The sequence below is a fragment of the Opisthocomus hoazin genome, chromosome 24 (genome assembly GCF_030867145.1).
Source record: "Opisthocomus hoazin isolate bOpiHoa1 chromosome 24, bOpiHoa1.hap1, whole genome shotgun sequence".
Taxonomy (NCBI): Eukaryota; Metazoa; Chordata; class Aves; order Opisthocomiformes; family Opisthocomidae; genus Opisthocomus; species Opisthocomus hoazin.
Genome location: NC_134437.1, coordinates 2,119,482 through 2,137,705, shown reverse-complemented (window position 1 = coordinate 2,137,705; position 18,224 = coordinate 2,119,482). Strand labels below are relative to the sequence as shown.

Genomic DNA, 18,224 nt, shown 5'->3' with positions numbered 1-18,224 from the left:
ATGTCTCTATATTTTAACAATAATATAAATTCTCTTCTTCAAGCTGGAAGATCATTTCCTCTGGCAATCCTAATTATGTAGTTGCTTGTGCGCAATGAGTCATTTGAAATAGTTGTTTTTTCTCTCTGAGATTAAGTTGAACAACAGGCCTGGGATGGGCTTCTCTCCAGAGAGTGAAATGGCAGTGAATTTTTAAGAGCCCAAGCAGAGATCAGGGTCTCCCAACAGCAGCAAAGTGAAATGCAAGGTTACCACATCAGGCTCTGTCTATAGGAGGAAATACCTACACATTCTGCTATGTGAGAACTGCTACTCCCCAGCGGTATGCACGCAGGAAGTGATGGAGTGCAGGTGGGGCTCTGTGTTCTCTCCCCAGTGGGCTGCTCATTGCCTGCCCCCTCACCAAGTGCTTCATGTAACATTTTCTCTCGAGTAGGGGGTTCTTAGCTGAGTAGCATCTGCAGTAGGTATTTCCTGGATTTCCCACACATATGGTCTCTCTCCCTCACTCTTCAAGGTTTGCTGTATCTGTTGGTGGACTTTAGGTGATTAGATGGCATCCTATCTGATATCTGAATCCTTGCTGTGGGGAATGGCCTGGGTTTGATTTTGATTTGCTTTTCTGGTTGAATTTTCTGGCAGTACAGACTTGTGACTGTCTTGTTCTGGCAGCTATTCTGTTCCCCTTGGTGTAACATGCATGATCTGTGATAAAAATGTCTCTGCTTCTGCAATCTTAGCAGAAGAAACTTGCACTAACCCTCTCCTTGCAATGAGTGCTATTTACAGGTAATAGGATTCACTGTGAAGAGTGCTGTTTTGACTCCTGTCTCCCTCATCCAGTTCAGCCCATGAGGACCAGCCTGTAACTAAATGCTCCGTTGTGGTACCAAATCTCTCAGCGCCTGGGTCTCACTAAATACGTGAAGCTCTGTAGAAATGCTGCTGTTTTCCACATACGAAGGCCAAGTCTCATTTCACATCAGCTTTGTTTTGGTATGAGTCGGCTAGTATTTTACATTCGCTCTACACTGTTAAAGCCACAGGATGATCAGGCACGCTTGCTTAAGGCTTGGCCAGAGAGAGAAAGGCTGGTATCTGAAGAACTGCCTGAAACTTGCCAGGTGCCTGTCTGGTATGCAAGAGACTGGGCAGCTGCTGCATTGTTATTCTGCTAAGCTTGAAGTACAGACATCAGAAAACACAGCTGGGCCTTCCCAAACCTGGATTTACATGGAGAGGTACTTTAGCAGACAATTGCTTATCTTCTTAAATTCTGATCAAATTTTCCCAAAGCCTTTGTGCTTGGACAGCAATAGGACTATCAGCAGGGATAGGATGTATTTGCTGTTATATAGCATTTGGGGTTGAGCAGTTAGGATTCAGTCACTGCCTGAGGTTCACTGTTTGTCTAAACCAGGCTATTACTTGGTTGCATAACAGTGGCAGTCCTTTGGCAGGATGTATTACAGTGCATTTGCACAGAAACAGTCAAAGATTTATTGTTATCAAAGCATTTTACAAGGAACATGAAAATTAGTACAGCTGCTTTATAGCTAGAAATTGAGGCACACGGATGTAAAGTGGGCTGCCAAATTCACAGCAAATCAATGGCAGAGTGGACAGAGGAACAGAGTCTGTGTCCTAAATGTGCCTTTAGTGCCCTTCATACTGGACCAGGCAACCTCATTGGATGTCCCTTCCCCTTTTCTTCATATGAAAGGTTCTTGCATGCAGAAAGTGCTGTTCACTCGTACTGTGTGCTCAGTCTCTTCACGAAACTTCTTTTCCCTGTCTGCACAGGGCTAGTGACTGCATTCTGCTAAATAAAGAACAATGCTCCTTTTCTTTCCTGAAGCCTGCTGGGTATCTGGGAACTCTGGAAATTCTTGCTGTTGTTTGCATTCAGGCAACATGTGAAATACACCTTCAGCTCTAAACTTCATTCTTCACAGACTTTCCAGCACTTGAGCTGGCATTTCAAAGTCTGCCTGTGAGCTGCTTTCTTAGTAGACCAGACACTCGTTCCCCTCCCAGCAACAAGTAGTAGTTTAGCCAGGATGCCACAGGCAGCTGTCATTTCAACTCAGCAGTACTGCCAGGATTTGAGCAAAAACTGCTGCTCGTCTGCCTCTGGAGACTAAGAGAGTGTTCTCCCCATTCTGACATTCTAAATGAAGGGCAGGATTAGTTCCTGTGCAAGATACCTGTTTAGGAAGCTGTGTATAAAGAGGAGCACTTAATTCTTTGTATTTGTCCTGAACACCCAGGATGACAGTAATGTCTCGAAAGTGTTTCTAAAGATGTGGCCAAAGCCTTCTAAAGTTGCAGGCACTTGCTTTCTAAAATCTTTGCACAAACCTGAGCAGTTAATGAATGGCAGTCAGACTCAGTGGTTTCAAAAATGTTGTCTGGACTAAGATATTAGAAAGCAGAAGACTGGGCTTTATATTCTTGTATCTGGCTATAGAAACGTGGCTACTGCTTGAGGTGAATTCACGGCATCAAAGACACGGTTTGTATTAAGATGAGGAAAATCCAAGTGAGTGTGCTGAGAATATAGCATGGGTTAAGGGCATCGCTGGGTGCCTCCTCCCAAAGGTTAGTGCTGCTTAAGTCTTTGAAATTTACCTTAGAAGTTATAGAAAACATGTGCTGGCTAGAATTTCATCCAGCCTTCAGGATCATCCTTCTTTCTGGGTCTCAGCAAATCAGTGAAAAATCCTTGTCCAGCCATGTTAGGGTGCTAGAAATGTCCATATTTTCACTGAGATATGGGTGAAGGGTTAAGGAGCTCCTGGTCTTTTGCAGCTCACATGCTATTTCTGTCTCCTGGTGTGCACCAGACTGCATGGGTGCCTCCTTTTCCACTGTGCTTAGTCACTGTACTGAGTCATCTTCTGTGCTTGATACAGGCTTTTTATAGAAGATCTGGAAAATACACATCAGACCAAAAGTTACTTTGACTGAAATTACACCTTCTGCTTTAAAGTAAGAGTTTTATGAAAGAGGAATCCTGTGGGTGCATATGGTCGTTCTGGCATCACTCTGTTCAAAATTAGGTGGTTTTCACTGTTGGATGCATCAGGAGCCATCTCAATACATTAAACAGCCTGAATCACATTTAAGGAGCAATTATGAGAAAAAAAATCTTCTGCTGGCTTTGAGAGCAGAGAGAAACATTTTCTTGGCTTGTGAGGTTTTATTTTCTGCTTCTACAAAGGCCTTCTCAAACAAAAACAAAACAAAACAAAAATCAAACTGCAGGAACACCGGATGGAAAATACAGTTCCCATCTGGTTAAGGTGATGTAAGAAAGCTTAGAAATCACACAAGGACTTAAACATCTCATCCTCATGCAATTAGGCTAGCATTTGAGCTTTGCTGTTTCAGACATTTGGTTCAGTGCTCTGAATAGACAGAACACTAAATGCCTTTCATACTGGCACCAACCTCATAGCATAAGCGCTATTATCATTGACCTCATTAGACCTGGTGCTTGGGCAGTGTCCATAGGGTATAAGGGAAAAACAGAGTAAAGATTGTAAGAAATATTATTCTTCCAGGCTGAGCCCCTAAATACAACAATGAGGATGGATTCAAATTCATCAAATGAACGCAGAAAACTAATCCTTCCTAGAAGCAGAGAATGTCATGGGAGTCTACTGTAACATGACAGCAAGGAGGTCAGGCCATGTGAAGGCATCTGCCTGCTAAAGAATGATTTTGTCCAAGAATGTAGATTTGGAGAACTTCAAAATGTTCGATACCCTAATCTCAGAGGAGGTGAAAATTAACCTGATACAGTATAATGTAGATGGCACTGATAATAAAGGACAGAGTAGCATATCAAGGCATTGGGATCTACTTATATTCACTGTCAGGCAGACCGGACTGATTGATGATTGAGAGGGGAGAAACATGAGCCCTGAGCAGCCGGTGGTGAATTGCACTGATTAAATGAGAATAGCAAAGACACCTACAACTGGCAGGAGATTTGCAATAGAGCTGCTGCTTTTCTTTCACCTGTGGAAAACACTAGCTAATGACACTTAATTGTAATTATCAGTAAGGGATTACAGTTGCTAAGAAAAATGTGCTGACCCTGGAAGGGCATTTTCCTTCTGCGTATCATTGACTGTCAATTGAAAGCACAAAGGTATATGCCCCTGACCTCTGTCGCTGTTTTCCTATAGCCAGTATGTCTGAGGCACTTCTTCAGTGTATGTGCTGAATAAGTGATCCAAAGTAAAACCCTGCTTTGAGATGTCTTGTGCTTACTGAAGTGCTAACCTGTAATTTGCCAGCAGAAGTGCCTGCAAGTTGGGAAGTTCCTTACAGCTGCAGGTGGCCCCTAGTAGCTTGCTTTAAAAATCTTCTGCCGCGCAAAGTCTTCCAGAGTGATGTGGATATAAACACCCTACAATGATCTGCCCGGGAGTTGTAGCAATCTGGGCTCCAACTTCCTTCAGGTGAGGGAACTACTCTTCTCATTGCAAGGTACAGGTAAACCTGGCCTTTTTTTGGAACACAAAGCTGTGTTAACATAAATAGGATTAAGCTCAACTCCATCATAATCCTAATAACATCTGCTCTGCATAGTAAATCTTCAACTAGGCTGATATGTTTTTCTTCTGAAAATCCTGGTTTTGAATGAAATATTGGTGCAGAAGTAGAGCAGTGTGAGTCCCATCAAGACTAAGATTTGGCTGAACAGAAGTTCAAACCAAAATGCAGGGAGAAGCAAAAAAAACCCCTGAGTGGTCAGTGATTGAAAGAAGAATTATTCAGCTAATTCGCATGAAGGAAGAGGGTGATCTAGATGGAACAATAGCTGTTTCCTCTCTGATTGCTCTTGGGTATATCTGTCAGCTGTACCAGGTTATAAACCTACAATGGGAAGCTCTGAGATTTGTTCAGCCCTGTGAAGTTTGGAGGTTCTGTAGGAAACTGTAGTAGCAGAGTTCCACCATCACAGGAGTTGGTGCAATATGTCCCACCAGATCTTTCCCGTCAACTAGAAAGACAGAAGTTAAACAAGAGGAGTGTTAAGAGTTTGAGCAGCTGTCAGAGCAGGAGACCTGACCAGGTTTGGGGAACTACTGGATCCAGCCTGCTAGGCACAGAGGCTCACTCTGAATCTTTTACTCCGTCTGCTTTGTGTTTTCCTGTTTTCTCTGCCACTGGGCTTAGTACCTCTTTTTGCTAATTATTTAGAAGGCACAGAATGTAATGTCATACTCTGTTGTCAGGAAGCAGTGTGAAAGCATGGGGAGACAGCCTTGGAAAAGGAAAGGAGGAGTACTTTTGAGATGTTGTCCACCTCCTTGTTTGTTCCCAACCTCCTTTCTCTCTTCCTTGGAGTCTCGTTGACTTAAAAAGCACTGAGACCTATGTGAGACTGGATGGGACACAGGTATTGTTTGAGCTATGATGCCTGCAGCCACAAATGATGATGGAGCATGTGGTTTTGGTGTGAGTATTTCTGTGGACAAGTGACGAGCACAGGTTAGGGAGTATTTTAGTGGAGTGGAATAGGCTGTGCAGAACTGCTGTTCTCATGGCAGAATACATGCTAGGAAACCTTTGTACTTTCTGATCTGGAATATGATACCTGGAGTACTTTCCAGAATAGATGCCATGAACGCTGTCCACCCAAGTAGCAGATCATGTTGTTGTGGTAGTACTTGGGGCTGTACTGTTGTGAATTGAGATAGCTGTCTTGGGTTTTGAAACAAATGGAATTCTGAGGGAGAGAAACAAGTGTTTTACTTTTTTAATGGGTCTGATTCATTAAATTGAATCTGTGGCTGTGGATCAAGGCCTTGTGCTTGTGTTGGAGGTGTAGGGCTTTCAGGTATGGCCCACAATGTCCTTCTTACTGCCCGGTTCATACCAGCTGATGGGGAGGTCATAGGGAGTGGTGAAGCAGAGCATTTTTAACTCACTAGCTTAAAAGTTGATATTGGGATTTCTGCTGAGCAGCTGGGGGCTTTGTCTCTTCATGCATTTAATGCCACTTTGCCATTTTTAGGTCACTAAACTTTTATCTGTTATTTTCTTGGTAAGTTCAGTCACCTGCTTACCTCAGCTGCCAGATGTGACAGCTTTTTCCCTGGGTTTTTAGCTTTGCAGCAATCTAAGTCTTGCTAACGTCATTAGAACATCTATTTTTTGATGCAAAATCAGGAAATGCTGATCATTCTAAATGTCTGAACTTCTGCAGGAAAATTTTATGCTTTAATTGTGGGAAAAAGCAAAAACAACCAAACAGAGTAAGTCTGTGAATGAAATGTAAGTCTGCAGTATTGCAGCAGTTACTGGTATACAGTTACTTTGTAATGATGACGTCCATATTCCATTGCCTCAAAGTCCTCCTTTTTAATAATCACTGTTTAAAATGTAAACGCATTAGGATTTAGGAGTGACTTTTTTTTCCTAATAATAATAATGTCAACCTTCTCATGTTTTTAAGAGACAGAGACTAAAAGTTTGCCAAAAATGCTTTGTTATGAATGCATGAAGAATGCTCAGAGAAAAGAAATAGAAAACTAACTGCTTAGTGAAAGTTTTCCTTTAAGTGAAAACAGAGATGTTTGAATGGAAGAACCATATAGACTCTTGCAAAAATGGCAGATTTTCTGTAGGCTGGATGGGGCTTTGCCCTTGTTATGTAACAGTTTAGAACTTTGTAAAACTATTTTTTAAATGACAATAAGGTAGTAAACATAACTGTGATAAGATTATTTCCCTAAATTACATAGACTTCAGCTGCAGTTTTCATGCTGCAACCCCATTCAGTACATCTTTACTTATGAATCTAGCTATTTCTAGAATGATGCTGTATTACTATAAATGAACCTATCTGTTTTCTCTGGTACTTGTTTGAATAAATTAAAGCTTTATTGAATCTGTGTAATAGAAGGCTTGTGGTCACTCTGGCTCTGGTATTAGACTGTTGCAAGACTGAACCTGAGTGCCCACATGATCAGATAAAATACAATTGCAAGAGGTAGGGATGCTTTTTGCAGCTGGCAAGAGTTACCACTGCTCTTCTGAAAATCAGCATAGGATCATCAACTGGTGGAAGAGAGACAGAATGTCAAGGATTGTTGATTCTCCAGTCGCATTAAGTAGAAAATAAAGACCTCTGAAACTGGGCAGGCAAAACTGACGTGCCTGGTTGCCATTACAGGCAAAGAAGAGCATGCAGATACAATCCACGTGATAGGCCAAGTCTGCTCCAGCAAGCATGCATCAGATCTGCCACTACTGCTTCCTTTTTTTTCAAAAGCCATCAGGCAGTCCTCCAAGCTCATCTCCTCTGTTCTGCTCTCCAGCTCTCTGCTGAATGAGTGAAACTGATTGAATACAGGTCCAGTCACCTTTCTGAACCAGCAGACCAAACCATGGTGTGATTCAAGTTGGATTTCCTTTGTCAGGATAATTAAGAGTGAAGCTGTGATCAGATTGTGACCTTGATGCGCTGTAAAAGCCTAAACTCTGACATTGCTGAGATAATATGGAATGGAGTCTTAAAACCTGCTGCATCGTCACAATAATGGGAAGCTTAGTGAAAAGGGAGGTAATCCCATAAACGGATCAGTTTGTTTACCCTCCATGTACTACACCAGCCCTACCCAAAGGGATTTCAGTGTTACCAGTGCTCCTACTAGCCATGGAAGTGCCACTGAGAGGGGAATGGAAAGGGAAAGGTCATGTGAATGTGCTCTTTACCTTTCAGTCACTAATGCCAGGTGGGTCCTCATGCTGACCAGAAGCCTGAGGTTTTTTTTCCCTTGTGGCAACATACAAAGCTATATGAAGCAGCATCCTGTGTGAGCTGCTGGAAAGGCAGTGCTTCTTGCTCTCGGGTCTTGCAGGTGTTAAGTGCTCTGGTAAGCCAGCTTCCACATGTACAGAAATAGAAATGGGGCCATTAGAAATGCTGATGCAGCTCCAAGGAAGTGAAGGAAGGGGGCTGTACAACAGGGTGTCTCTTTGCTATTGCATGGACAGTTACAAATGAGCCATGCTGTGAGTGTTATGGAGGGAGGCTGTTGCCTCTTCCAGGAAATCTGCCCTGGTTGTTTCTTTTGCTGGATGGCCTAGTTTAATGGGAAATAACACAGGGTTTCTTGCTTCTGCATTGTAGTTTTTCTACTTTCTTGATATGTAGAAGAAAATAGTGTGGAAGGGACACTAAATGCTGTGAGTGAACCAGTTCTGGCACCAAAAATGAGGGGATGACAACATTGGTTTGGCACCAACCTAGATTGAATGTAATGTAAAGCAAAGCTGTCCTCTCAGCTGTGCTTAGTTCATGAGTCCTGTTGTGTTGCCTGCTTTCTCTTCCTGTCCTGGTGAGGAGTGAGCTGTACCACAGTGTGCAGTGATGTCAGTTAGTGCTCAGCAGGCTTTCAGATGAGACCACTGGTGTTTGTTTTCAAGGGCAAAAGACAACCAGATCTGTGAAGATGAAAGAGAAAAGTGAGAGCTATGCAACTTCCCCCTGAAATGGCAATGACGTACAAACATTTTTTTTTCTATTTTCAGCAACAGCTACAGGCATATGTGGCCTGGGTGAATTCCCAGTTGAAGAAGCAGCCAACAATAAAGCCGGTCCGAGACCTGAGACAGGATCTTCGAGATGGAGTCATTCTTGCTTTGCTCATTGAGATTGTAGGTCAGTAATGCCATATGGCACTATTTTTCATCTTGCAGTTTTAGATCTTGTGTAGAAGAGTCTGGCCTTGGCTCTGACATCTGTCAGGCATACTGGCAGATGTTAATGACTGTGTCTGAACTTGCAGGGGTGGGGAAGGAGTGACTTCAAAAGAAAACAATCATAAAGCAAATCATAAATACAACTCTGTTAAAATCCTTATGTTTTAGCGGGCAGTTATTACATATGTGCTAAAACCTGTCAGGGACCGTAGCAACTCCCATGAGGCTGAAATGGGGTTATGCAAGGATTTACCTTGCAGAAAAATGGTGTTAGTGTGGCATTTTTCAAAGAGTGACCTGCTTGCTGGGATACTCCCTTCTTCCCAGGCTCAATTTCACTCCCAAATTCTTTACCTTCTGAGCAGTGCAGGGGAGTGGGTTATGGCGGTTGTGGTCAGTTCACTATGCATTTTCTCTGCTGCTCCTTCCTCCTCATATTCTCCCTCTGCTCCAGTGTGAGCTCTGATGCACAGGAGACAGTCCTCCATGAACTTTTCCAACATGGGTCCTTCACATGAGCTACAATTCTTTATGAAATGCTCCAGCATAAGTCATTTCCATGAAGTGCAGTCCTTCAGGAACAGACAGTGTGGGTCCCCTGTGGGGTCACAGGTCCTGCCAGAAGAACTGTTCCAGCGTGGGCTCCTCTCCATGGGGCCACAGGTCCTGCCAGGAACCTGCTCCGGTGTGTGGTCTCCATGGGGTCACAGCCTCCTTGAGGGCACAACCACCTGCTCTGGCATTGTGTCCTCCACAGGCTGCAGGGTGGATATCTGCCCCACTGTGGACCTCTATGGGCTGCCGGGGGACAACCTGTTTCACCATGGTCTTCACCACAGGCTGCAGTGGAATCTCTGCTCTGGTGCCTGGAGCACCTCCTCCCCCTCCTTCTTCACTGACCTCTGTGTCTGCAGAGTTGTGTGTCTCACTCCTCTCTCCTGGTTGCTGTTGTGCAGCATATTCTTAAATATGTTATCAGAAAGGTGCTACTACTGTCACTGACTGGCTTAGCCTGGGCCAGTGGTGGGTCTGGCTTAGAGCTGGCTGGAACTGGCGCTCTCAGACATGGGGGAAGCTTCTGGGATCTTCTCACAGAAGCAACCCCTGTAGCCCCCCTGCTCCCAAAACCTTGCCATGTAAGACCAATTCAGTTTCCAACCTAGTTATTCCTGGTACTGGATACCTTATAAGCAGGACAAGAAGCCATGTGTGCCTCTTGCAGTACCCAGACAAGAGATAAGATCAGGCCCTACATCTATAGCAATTCCTGTGACAGCACCAAGCACTTCAGTTCCTCTTTAATAAAGTTTTTTCACTCCTTCAGCTGGTGAGAAGTTGAATGGCATTCACGTCAACCCCAGTAGCCACCAGGAGATGAGGGAAAATGTGGAGAAAGTCTTACAGTTTGTGGCATCAAAAAAGATCCGCATGCATCAGACATCAGCAAAAGGTATGTGCTGCTGGGCAGTCACCACAGATGATTTTGTGTTGAAGGCCTGTTTCTGTCTTTGCTTCATATCAAGCAGATAACATATTGGTTTGTGGGAGAATTTTTGTTTCTTTCCTACTATGGTTTAGTAACAGATTTTGGGTTGAATGATACTGTGTTCTTGACTGCTTTTGGTAGCAGCACAGTGCACAGAAACAAAAGTGCTTTTTCTTCTGCTACTGAGCAGTCAGAAATCAGGTAATGGTGTAATGAGGAATATAGACTCATAATCTTTCACTAAAAGGACATAGAGACCTGCTACTGTGAAATCAGACATGGGGAAAATATTTCTGGTCCACTGGAAGCCTGTGATACTATTTCTTATGGCCTGTAAATAGGGAGGAGACCCAATATGCAAAATCACATGTCTATGGCATGGTTTGGTCAGATGTCACAAGGATTGCTGGTGTGTGTATAGATGTGTGGGGTGGGAGACAGGCCCCAATCACTACTGTTTGCTGACTGTACAGGGAGGGGATACAGTTCTGATTGTCTGTGGCCCTTCGGATGAGGAAGAGGGGGAAAATGCTGAGATGGACTGCATGGGATGCATGGCCCTTGTTAGAAGAGTACAAGCAGGTGGTTTATAGGCCTTGGTGAGAGGCTTAGAATTTAAATATAGGTAATGAGTTCTATTCCCACAGTACTACTACTGGCAGATTGGAGTCTATACTGTTTCTTTCAGTGATGTTGCAATTTGTCTTATGAGCTCATGACTATAGAAATGATAGCAATATTAGCAAGCCTTAATAAGCAGAGGTATCAACCTGGATATGCAATGAAATGATGTCATGTGGTCATAGGATAGGATACAGGCATGAGACTCTGACACGTTCCAGAGCTCTACTCAGAGTTCTGTCATTGACTTATTCTAGGACTTCAAATGATTCACACAAACTTTTGGCTTCATTTTCTTCATGAATGACGTGGAGGTAACAGTCACTGACTTATTTTGGCTATTTCTAATTTTTTGGATACTAAAGCAAGTAATAACCAGCCTTCATGCCTCCAGCACTTACAATTTTTTTTTAGGCTGCCTCTGATATTTGGAAACCCTATTCCTATTATTTTAATGAACTTTGAGTATCTCGGTTGACTAAATTGTTTTGAGATATCCTAGTCTGAAAGAATGGTTAATCTTCGCAGTGAACTTGAGATCAATGTGTTTGACTTCGTTTGTATGCTGGGGGAAATGCCTGGTGTGATATTAAAACTGACTAGTTAACACTTGCAAGGTGCTACAGACACTTTGTGGTACAGGATGATATTGCTGAAGAAATACATTGCTGTTATCTGGTCTCAAGTATTAAAAAAAAAAAAGCAAATTCCATTTGCTAGTTTAAGTGACTGCTAGTACAGGGGTAGCCTTCAGTAACTGATGTACTTTTTCAGTGAGCATTCAGTAATTATGTGCTGTCACATAACCTTCTATTTGTAAGCTGGAAATGGCTGTTGAGGGAAGGCTCAGGCCTGTTCAAAGGATTTAAACTTGTGATCTGTAGGGGGCAGAGCTAAGCATCAATGCTGTAATGCAGTTCTTTTTGCATAGTCCTTTTTGCATAGTCCTTGTCTACTGGCATGGTCCCATTGGGTTTAACTATATTCATGCTTGCTGGTCAGATACAGCTCTGGTGGAACTTCGTGTTAATGGCATTGTCCTTGGCTTTATTTGTGTCTTGCAGATATTGTTGATGGGAACTTGAAATCTATCATGAGGTTGATCCTGGCCTTAGCTGCTCATTTCAAACCAGGCTCCGGGAGAGCAGTGAATCATAGTCCTACTGCCATGGTGGGGAAGAGCTTGTCAGCATCATCTGCTAGTCACAGGCATCGCTCAGTTGCTGCAGTAGCCCAAGGGGCAGTGGCTGCTCTGGCAGATGTTCGTCAAGAAGTCTTGCAGTCCGGCCGGGATGTTTTCCGGCACAGACAGAGGTAATGAGTTTTCCCAGTTTATGTGAGGTGAGGTCAAATTAGCAGTTGGGCCCAATTTCTTCTAAAATAAATGCATCTTTATCCTGACAATTCCTGGTGTAAGGTAGCTCTCCTATTGTGCAAATAGTGACAAACCACTGATGTCTCACTGAAGCCTAAATAGATAGTGGCCTAACAAAGGGGAGTACTGAGCTAGCCTGGCTGCGTCATGATGAAGACTGCAGGTATCCCAGGTTCTTTTCAGGTTTTACAGCAAAATAACTGCTGGATCTCTGTTACCTCGCTGGAAAGGAACAGTTCTTTATGCCCAAGTCAGAGTGATCACTGCTGCCTCATTTTCCCCATTTCACGCTGAGCACGGTGCCTTTTATTAGTGATCACAGAATCACAGAATCACAGAATAGTAGGGGTTGGAAGGGACCTCTGTGGGTCATCTAGTCCAACCCTCCTGTCGAAGCAGGGTCACCTACAGCAAGCTGCACAGGACATTGTCCAGGCGGGTCTTGAATATCTCCAGAGAAGGAGACTCCACAACCTCCCTGGGCAGCCTGTTCCAGTGCTCCGTCACCCTCAGAGGGAAGAAGTTCTTCCTCATGTTCAGACGGAACTTCCTGTGCCTCAGTTTGTGCCCATTGCCCCTTGTCCTGTCACTGGGCACCACTGAAAAGAGCTTGGCCCCATCCTCCTGACACCCACCCTTCAGATATTTGTAGGCATTTATTAGGTCCCCTCGCAGCCTTCTCTTCTTCAGGCTGAACAAGCCCAGTTCCCTCAACCTCTCCTCGTAGGGGAGATGTTCCAGTCCCCTCAAAGTGATGTCTACTTGGAGACATTTTCATTTAAAGTGAAACAAAATAAGGTCTTAACTACGGGTACTGTTTACAGATCTGGGAGCAGTTACTTCCAGAATTGAGGCATTTAGCCTGTTGTACAAGTCCATTCTGTCTTCTACATCGCTGTTGACCCCGGTGTTACACTTACTGCTGTACAGGCAGATGCAGTGTTGTGTGCTGTTAATCAGCTGATGCAGCCTACCATGTAAGCAGAGGAGTTCTGGTGATAATGAAGGGACTTGATCCATGTACAGAAGGGAATGTGTAATTCTGAAGAGCACATGTAACACTTGCAAAAGGTGCTATGTAGATTATAATGATAATAGTAATGACGTTACATTCCATTTAAATGGAATTCAGATGGTGGTCTACTGAGGGTTTACTTTACACAGCTGAAGGTCATTTGCGCATATTATATTGGCTCAAGGGAGTACTCATGAAGCAGTTTGGTAATGAGGTTGAAATGGTATATTTTGTTGAAAAATAAAGGTTTCTCTTGCAAAGGCCTTGAGACAGAAGTTCTTCAGAAAAGCCAGTCCTTGTGCTATTTGCAGCTTCTGTTCTTTTCCTTGCCTTCCCAGAGCTTTTGTAGTTTTCTAGTCACAGAACTGGGAATGAGTTTAAAAGGAGAGGGCCTGTTTGCCTGTGTTTCCCTCACACCAAGAAGATGGGATGGAGTTCTCTAATAGGAGAATTTTCTTAATTGGCAGTTTTCTAGCTGTCCCTTCCTTCTTACCTTCCTTTTTTAGCTTTCCTACCATCCTTCTTGGAGACAAGAAGAATTTCTGCTCCTATCAGGTGAGGCTTCCTTCATTCTATGATTATTATCTACAGAAATAGCAGCATGGATGAGGAGATTGAAAATCCCAACTGGAGTGTCCGGGCACTGGTGCAGCAGTATGAAGAGCAGCAGACCATGCCATTGGAGTCCCACTCTTCCAGGTAAGGCACGTTATTGCCAAAATCTCTCCGCTTGTGGTCCATTGACATTGCCTAGAATGCTCTTTCTTATCACTGTGATCTGGTTAGCTCTGATAGAGAAGAGGATTCCCAGCATGTAGCCTCCTGTCTGATCTGGAGAATGAAGCCTCAGGAGCCAAAATGAAGCAATGGTTCACTGCCATTTCTCCTACAGATAAAATTGATCTCAGTCATGATATGATCACATAGATAAGACTGAGTTACTTCTGAGTCATAATTGTCTAAAGCTCTGGAATGTCCATCAGTGATATGGGGGGAATAGGATTAGGAAAGACATAGGTCAAGTTTTTACTGGGAACCTGAATCTCCTGAGACATGGAGATGAGGGGGCATGTGGATTTAAACAGCAGTTACAGGCACACACCAGTCTTTAATCACAGAATCACAGAATATTAGGGGTTGGAAAGGACCTCTGTGGGTCATGTAGTCCAACCCTCAGTCCAGATATATGGTCGGGGGGGAATCTGCAGCTGTGTCTTCATTGCCATTGTGCTCTCATCTGTCACCTTTAACTGTCTCTAGATTTACAGTTATTTAATTTACCCTTCCATCCCCCAGACTTTCCCCTTCAGTCTAGAGTGCAGCATTTAATTATTTTACTGAACGATCTCCTGTGTACTGCTCTGAAGCATGAAAGTCAGCATTCAGTATGGTTTCTCTTGGAGGTGACTTCCCCTTTGAAGTAGGACTTGGATCCTGAGAAATATGTGCTCAGTGCTATGAACAGCCTGCAGCCTTCACTGGGTTCTTTGCACAAGTTAAGCAAGGTCAAGTTGGTGCAAGTGGAGGCTAAAGACATGGAACCTGTAGAAGACAGGATTGGTAGAATGGCAGCATTTAATACATTGCCAAAAGGAGGTACCACAACTTGCAGCTGTGAACATGAGAAGTGTGTGCCAGCTACAACACATTACACTGATGCCTTACAAGCTCTTCTTACTACCCTTTGTATTGGGGCAGAAGTCAAAACTCTTGCCCCGATTTACTTGAGCAGTGGAGAGTAGAGGGAAGATGTGTGGCTGTGTTGTTTTCATGGATATAGGAGAGACATTGTAGCTGAAGGAGCCTTTGAAGAACTGTGCTACGGTGGGGAAGCTGATCCAGCATGGATAGTCTCATAGGAAAGGACAGCCTTTCCCTTCTTCCCCAGAGAACAAGAAACTAGCTTGAAGACAAATGACTGCATAACTGAATATATTAGAACTCCCTTTGGATATGATGCTTTGCTCCATTTAATCTCTTCTGGAACATGCTAAGAGGGCAGAGCTGCATGAGCATAGCTGCAGCTCTTAGAATCACAGTTTCCTGTCCCCAGTGTAAGCCCCAAATCTGCTTTGTCGTCTCCTTGTCCTGCCTGGGCTGCTCCCTGAGAGTGATTCAGCTAGACCCCATGCCTACGATTTGTGCGGGAGTGAGGAGGTTCGTTTTCCTAGGACAGATTGACACTGACAGTTTCTCAGCAGGCAGGATGTCTCCACAGGATTTCTGAGGCTACTTTTGATGATCCGTAGTACAAAGAGGCTTCCATGTACCTGAGAATTAAGGTTGCTTGGCTCAACAGTGGAGAAAAAACAATCGTTTGTACTTATACCCAGAGTTTGCTGTATATCATTGTGAGGTTGTGTTTATAGACAGACATACGCACTTGGAAGAGTGTGGCAGCTCCATGTGAGGCAGTATTGGAGCACTGCCTCCACATGATGTCAGTATAGAGTGTACTTTTGAAGCTGTCGTACCAGGGGAGATGTAAAAATTCTGGTCTTGGCAACAGGATTTCATGGATAATATCACAACACTTTGGTGTTGACTCTCATACCGTGATCTCAGTAGGACAGCAACTGAAACATGCTGCTCCCTCCACTAATTCTTCAGTTTATGGTAGCTGTAGTATTTTATGGTAGCTGTAGTATTTTATGTGTATTCTTCTACCGCATAACGGATTTCCAGATAACTGCTGTTTTCTCATATGTGGGTGTATCTTGGTGGTGACTGAAAATTTCTCTGCATATCCTAAATCACTTTGTGTTTTTTGGTTTTCCCCATAATGTCATGAGTTCTCTTACCATATGGTAATGGTAATATTATTGCTAAAAGAATCATAGAATGGTTTGCGTTGGAAGGGACCTTATAGATCATCTAATTCCATCCCCACTGCTGTGGACAGGGACACCTTCCACTAGACCAGGTTGCTCAAAGCCTATCCAACCTGGCCTTGAACATTTCCAGGGAGAGGGCAGCCACAGCTTCTCTGGGCAACCTGTTCCAGTGCCTCACCACCCTCACAGTAAAGCATTTCTTTCTTGTATCTAACCAAAATCTCCCATCTTTCCATGTACAGCCATTACTCCTTGTCCTATCCCTACATGTCCTTGTAGAAAGTCCCTCTCCAGCTCTTGCGTAGGCCCCTTTAGCTACTGGAAGGCTGCTCAGAAGTCTCCCCGGAGCCTTCTCATCTCCAGGCTGAACAGTCCCAACTCTCTCAGCCTTTCCCCATAGCAGAGGTGTTCCAGCCCTCTGATCATTTCTCCAGCCTCCTCTGGACCTGCTCCAACAGGTCCATGTCTGTCCTGTGCTGAGGGCTCCAGAGCTGGATGCAGGACTGCAGGTGGGGTCTCAGGTAGTGAGAAAATGGTGAGAATTTTTACAGAAGTGATCAGTTACCTACCCAAAGAAACTGGGAGCAATCTGACCTCCAGCTCCTGGGAGTGTCTTCTGCTGACACCAGACTTCATGATGAAAACAACATGCTTGTTTCTCTTTCCTTCCAGAGAAATCTACTAGTTCAGTTATGAGAACCAGCTGAGAGAAACAAACCATTTTTTTATTAGTGAGAGATGTGGTTATTAACAGCAGCCATCCCCCTCCATGTAATTGCTGCTGTTGTGTCTATACTAGGGCAGCGTCCCCTGCCTAGCATCAGCTCATTTCTGCATTAACTCTTCAGTAAGAGAGCTCACAGCCTGAATAACAGAATTCACAGAGACAAAAGCTGTAATAAGCAAAGGCAATTGAAATGATTCATGGAGAATTTGCCAAAATCAAATGGATTCCCAGGCCACTGAGCCCCTCACCCATCCGTCTCCCTTTCTCCTCCCCTTCCACCAGCCTTCCCTCCCCCACTCTGAGCCAGGCATCTCAGAGAAAAGGCTCTGCCTTGCACAGCCTGTGTGACAGCAGGAGGGAGAGGGAGCTGGAGATAGCAAGGAAGAGGAAGCCGTGCACAGGGCTGGGAAGTGCTTTATGCCGTCTTCCGAGACTGCATCCAAGCCTGGAAGAGCAGGGAACCTACTACTTGCAGGAGCACCTTCTCTTGGCTGTTCGTTGGCATCTGCAGCAGGTGCTTGGAGTCTAAAGAGGGCAGAATGGGATGAGAAACACCACTGGCAATCCAGATCGCAGTCGTTGTGATGAAAACTACTGGGTGTGCAGCTGACCAAAATGCAGCAGCAAGAGACAAATAACCTGAGAGAAAAACCAGCAAAAGCAGAACCCAGGCTGCAGAATTCCCTGACTCTGGAATCAAATACGTGTGTGGGGGCTGCTGATCTGCAATCTGACTGTTTCTTGCAAAGACCCTGAGGTTTTTTTTTTCCTGCTGTGAATCTTTCAGCTAACGTGGTCTGGCTTGCAAATATTTCTTCAGTAGTTTGACAGGATCTGGCATCTTCTGCACTGAATTCTGAGCGTGTGAAGGGACAAGGCATGTCTGTAGCCAGAATCCTGAGGCTCCTCTGGAAACGGATTCTGTGAGGCGAAAGGTTAAAGTGGGATCATGGGAGGGAAGCAGGTCAAATGGTGAGCAATTGTTGCCATTGTCATTTGAAACAGCAGGGATGGGGTGTTTATTAAACTTATGAGAATTCAGACTTATCACTGGGGCTGTTGCCCGAAAGTGACTGTGCAGGCACTGGCAACTCTGGGACTTGGTGGAGAAAGAATATGGGTTAAGAAACCAACCGGTAAAAGGAATAAAGTGGAACAGTTTGCATCATAAATCTGTCTTAACTAGCTTTAATTTCCCAGCACTTATTTCTGCATGCTTTAATTGCGAATTGCTATGTACTTTAAAGAACAAGTTACAGCACTGGATATTTCATACTCTAACATGTTTGGTGACAGATACAAGCGACATAGAAATGTTTCCAGTGTTAACTTGATGGCATAATTTATGAGGCAGCATGACCTGTGCTATTGCTTCCTCTGAGTGCATCTCAGTGGCTCTTTCACTTTTTGGCATGGTTTGAGAGGTTGTCACTGATGCT

At 44.1% G+C, this 18,224-nt stretch overlaps 1 protein-coding gene across 5 annotated transcripts in view; it reads left to right on the top strand.

The window, feature by feature from the left end:
- DIXDC1 (DIX domain containing 1) overlaps positions 1–18,224 on the top strand; it is a 44,766-nt gene that overhangs the window by 8,244 nt on the left and 18,298 nt on the right. For 4 of the 5 annotated variants that reach the window (XM_075442539.1, XM_075442540.1, XM_075442537.1 and 1 more), the window contains 4 exons: positions 8,557–8,686; positions 10,052–10,177; positions 11,899–12,148; positions 13,816–13,923. In XM_075442539.1, the coding sequence (XP_075298654.1) occupies positions 8,557–8,686; positions 10,052–10,177; positions 11,899–12,148; positions 13,816–13,923 (614 nt within the window). Of the gene's footprint in view, positions 1–8,556; positions 8,687–10,051; positions 10,178–11,898; positions 12,149–13,815; positions 13,924–17,127; positions 17,758–18,224 lie in introns of those variants that run through there. The other variant, XM_009944639.2, reaches the window with a different exon arrangement.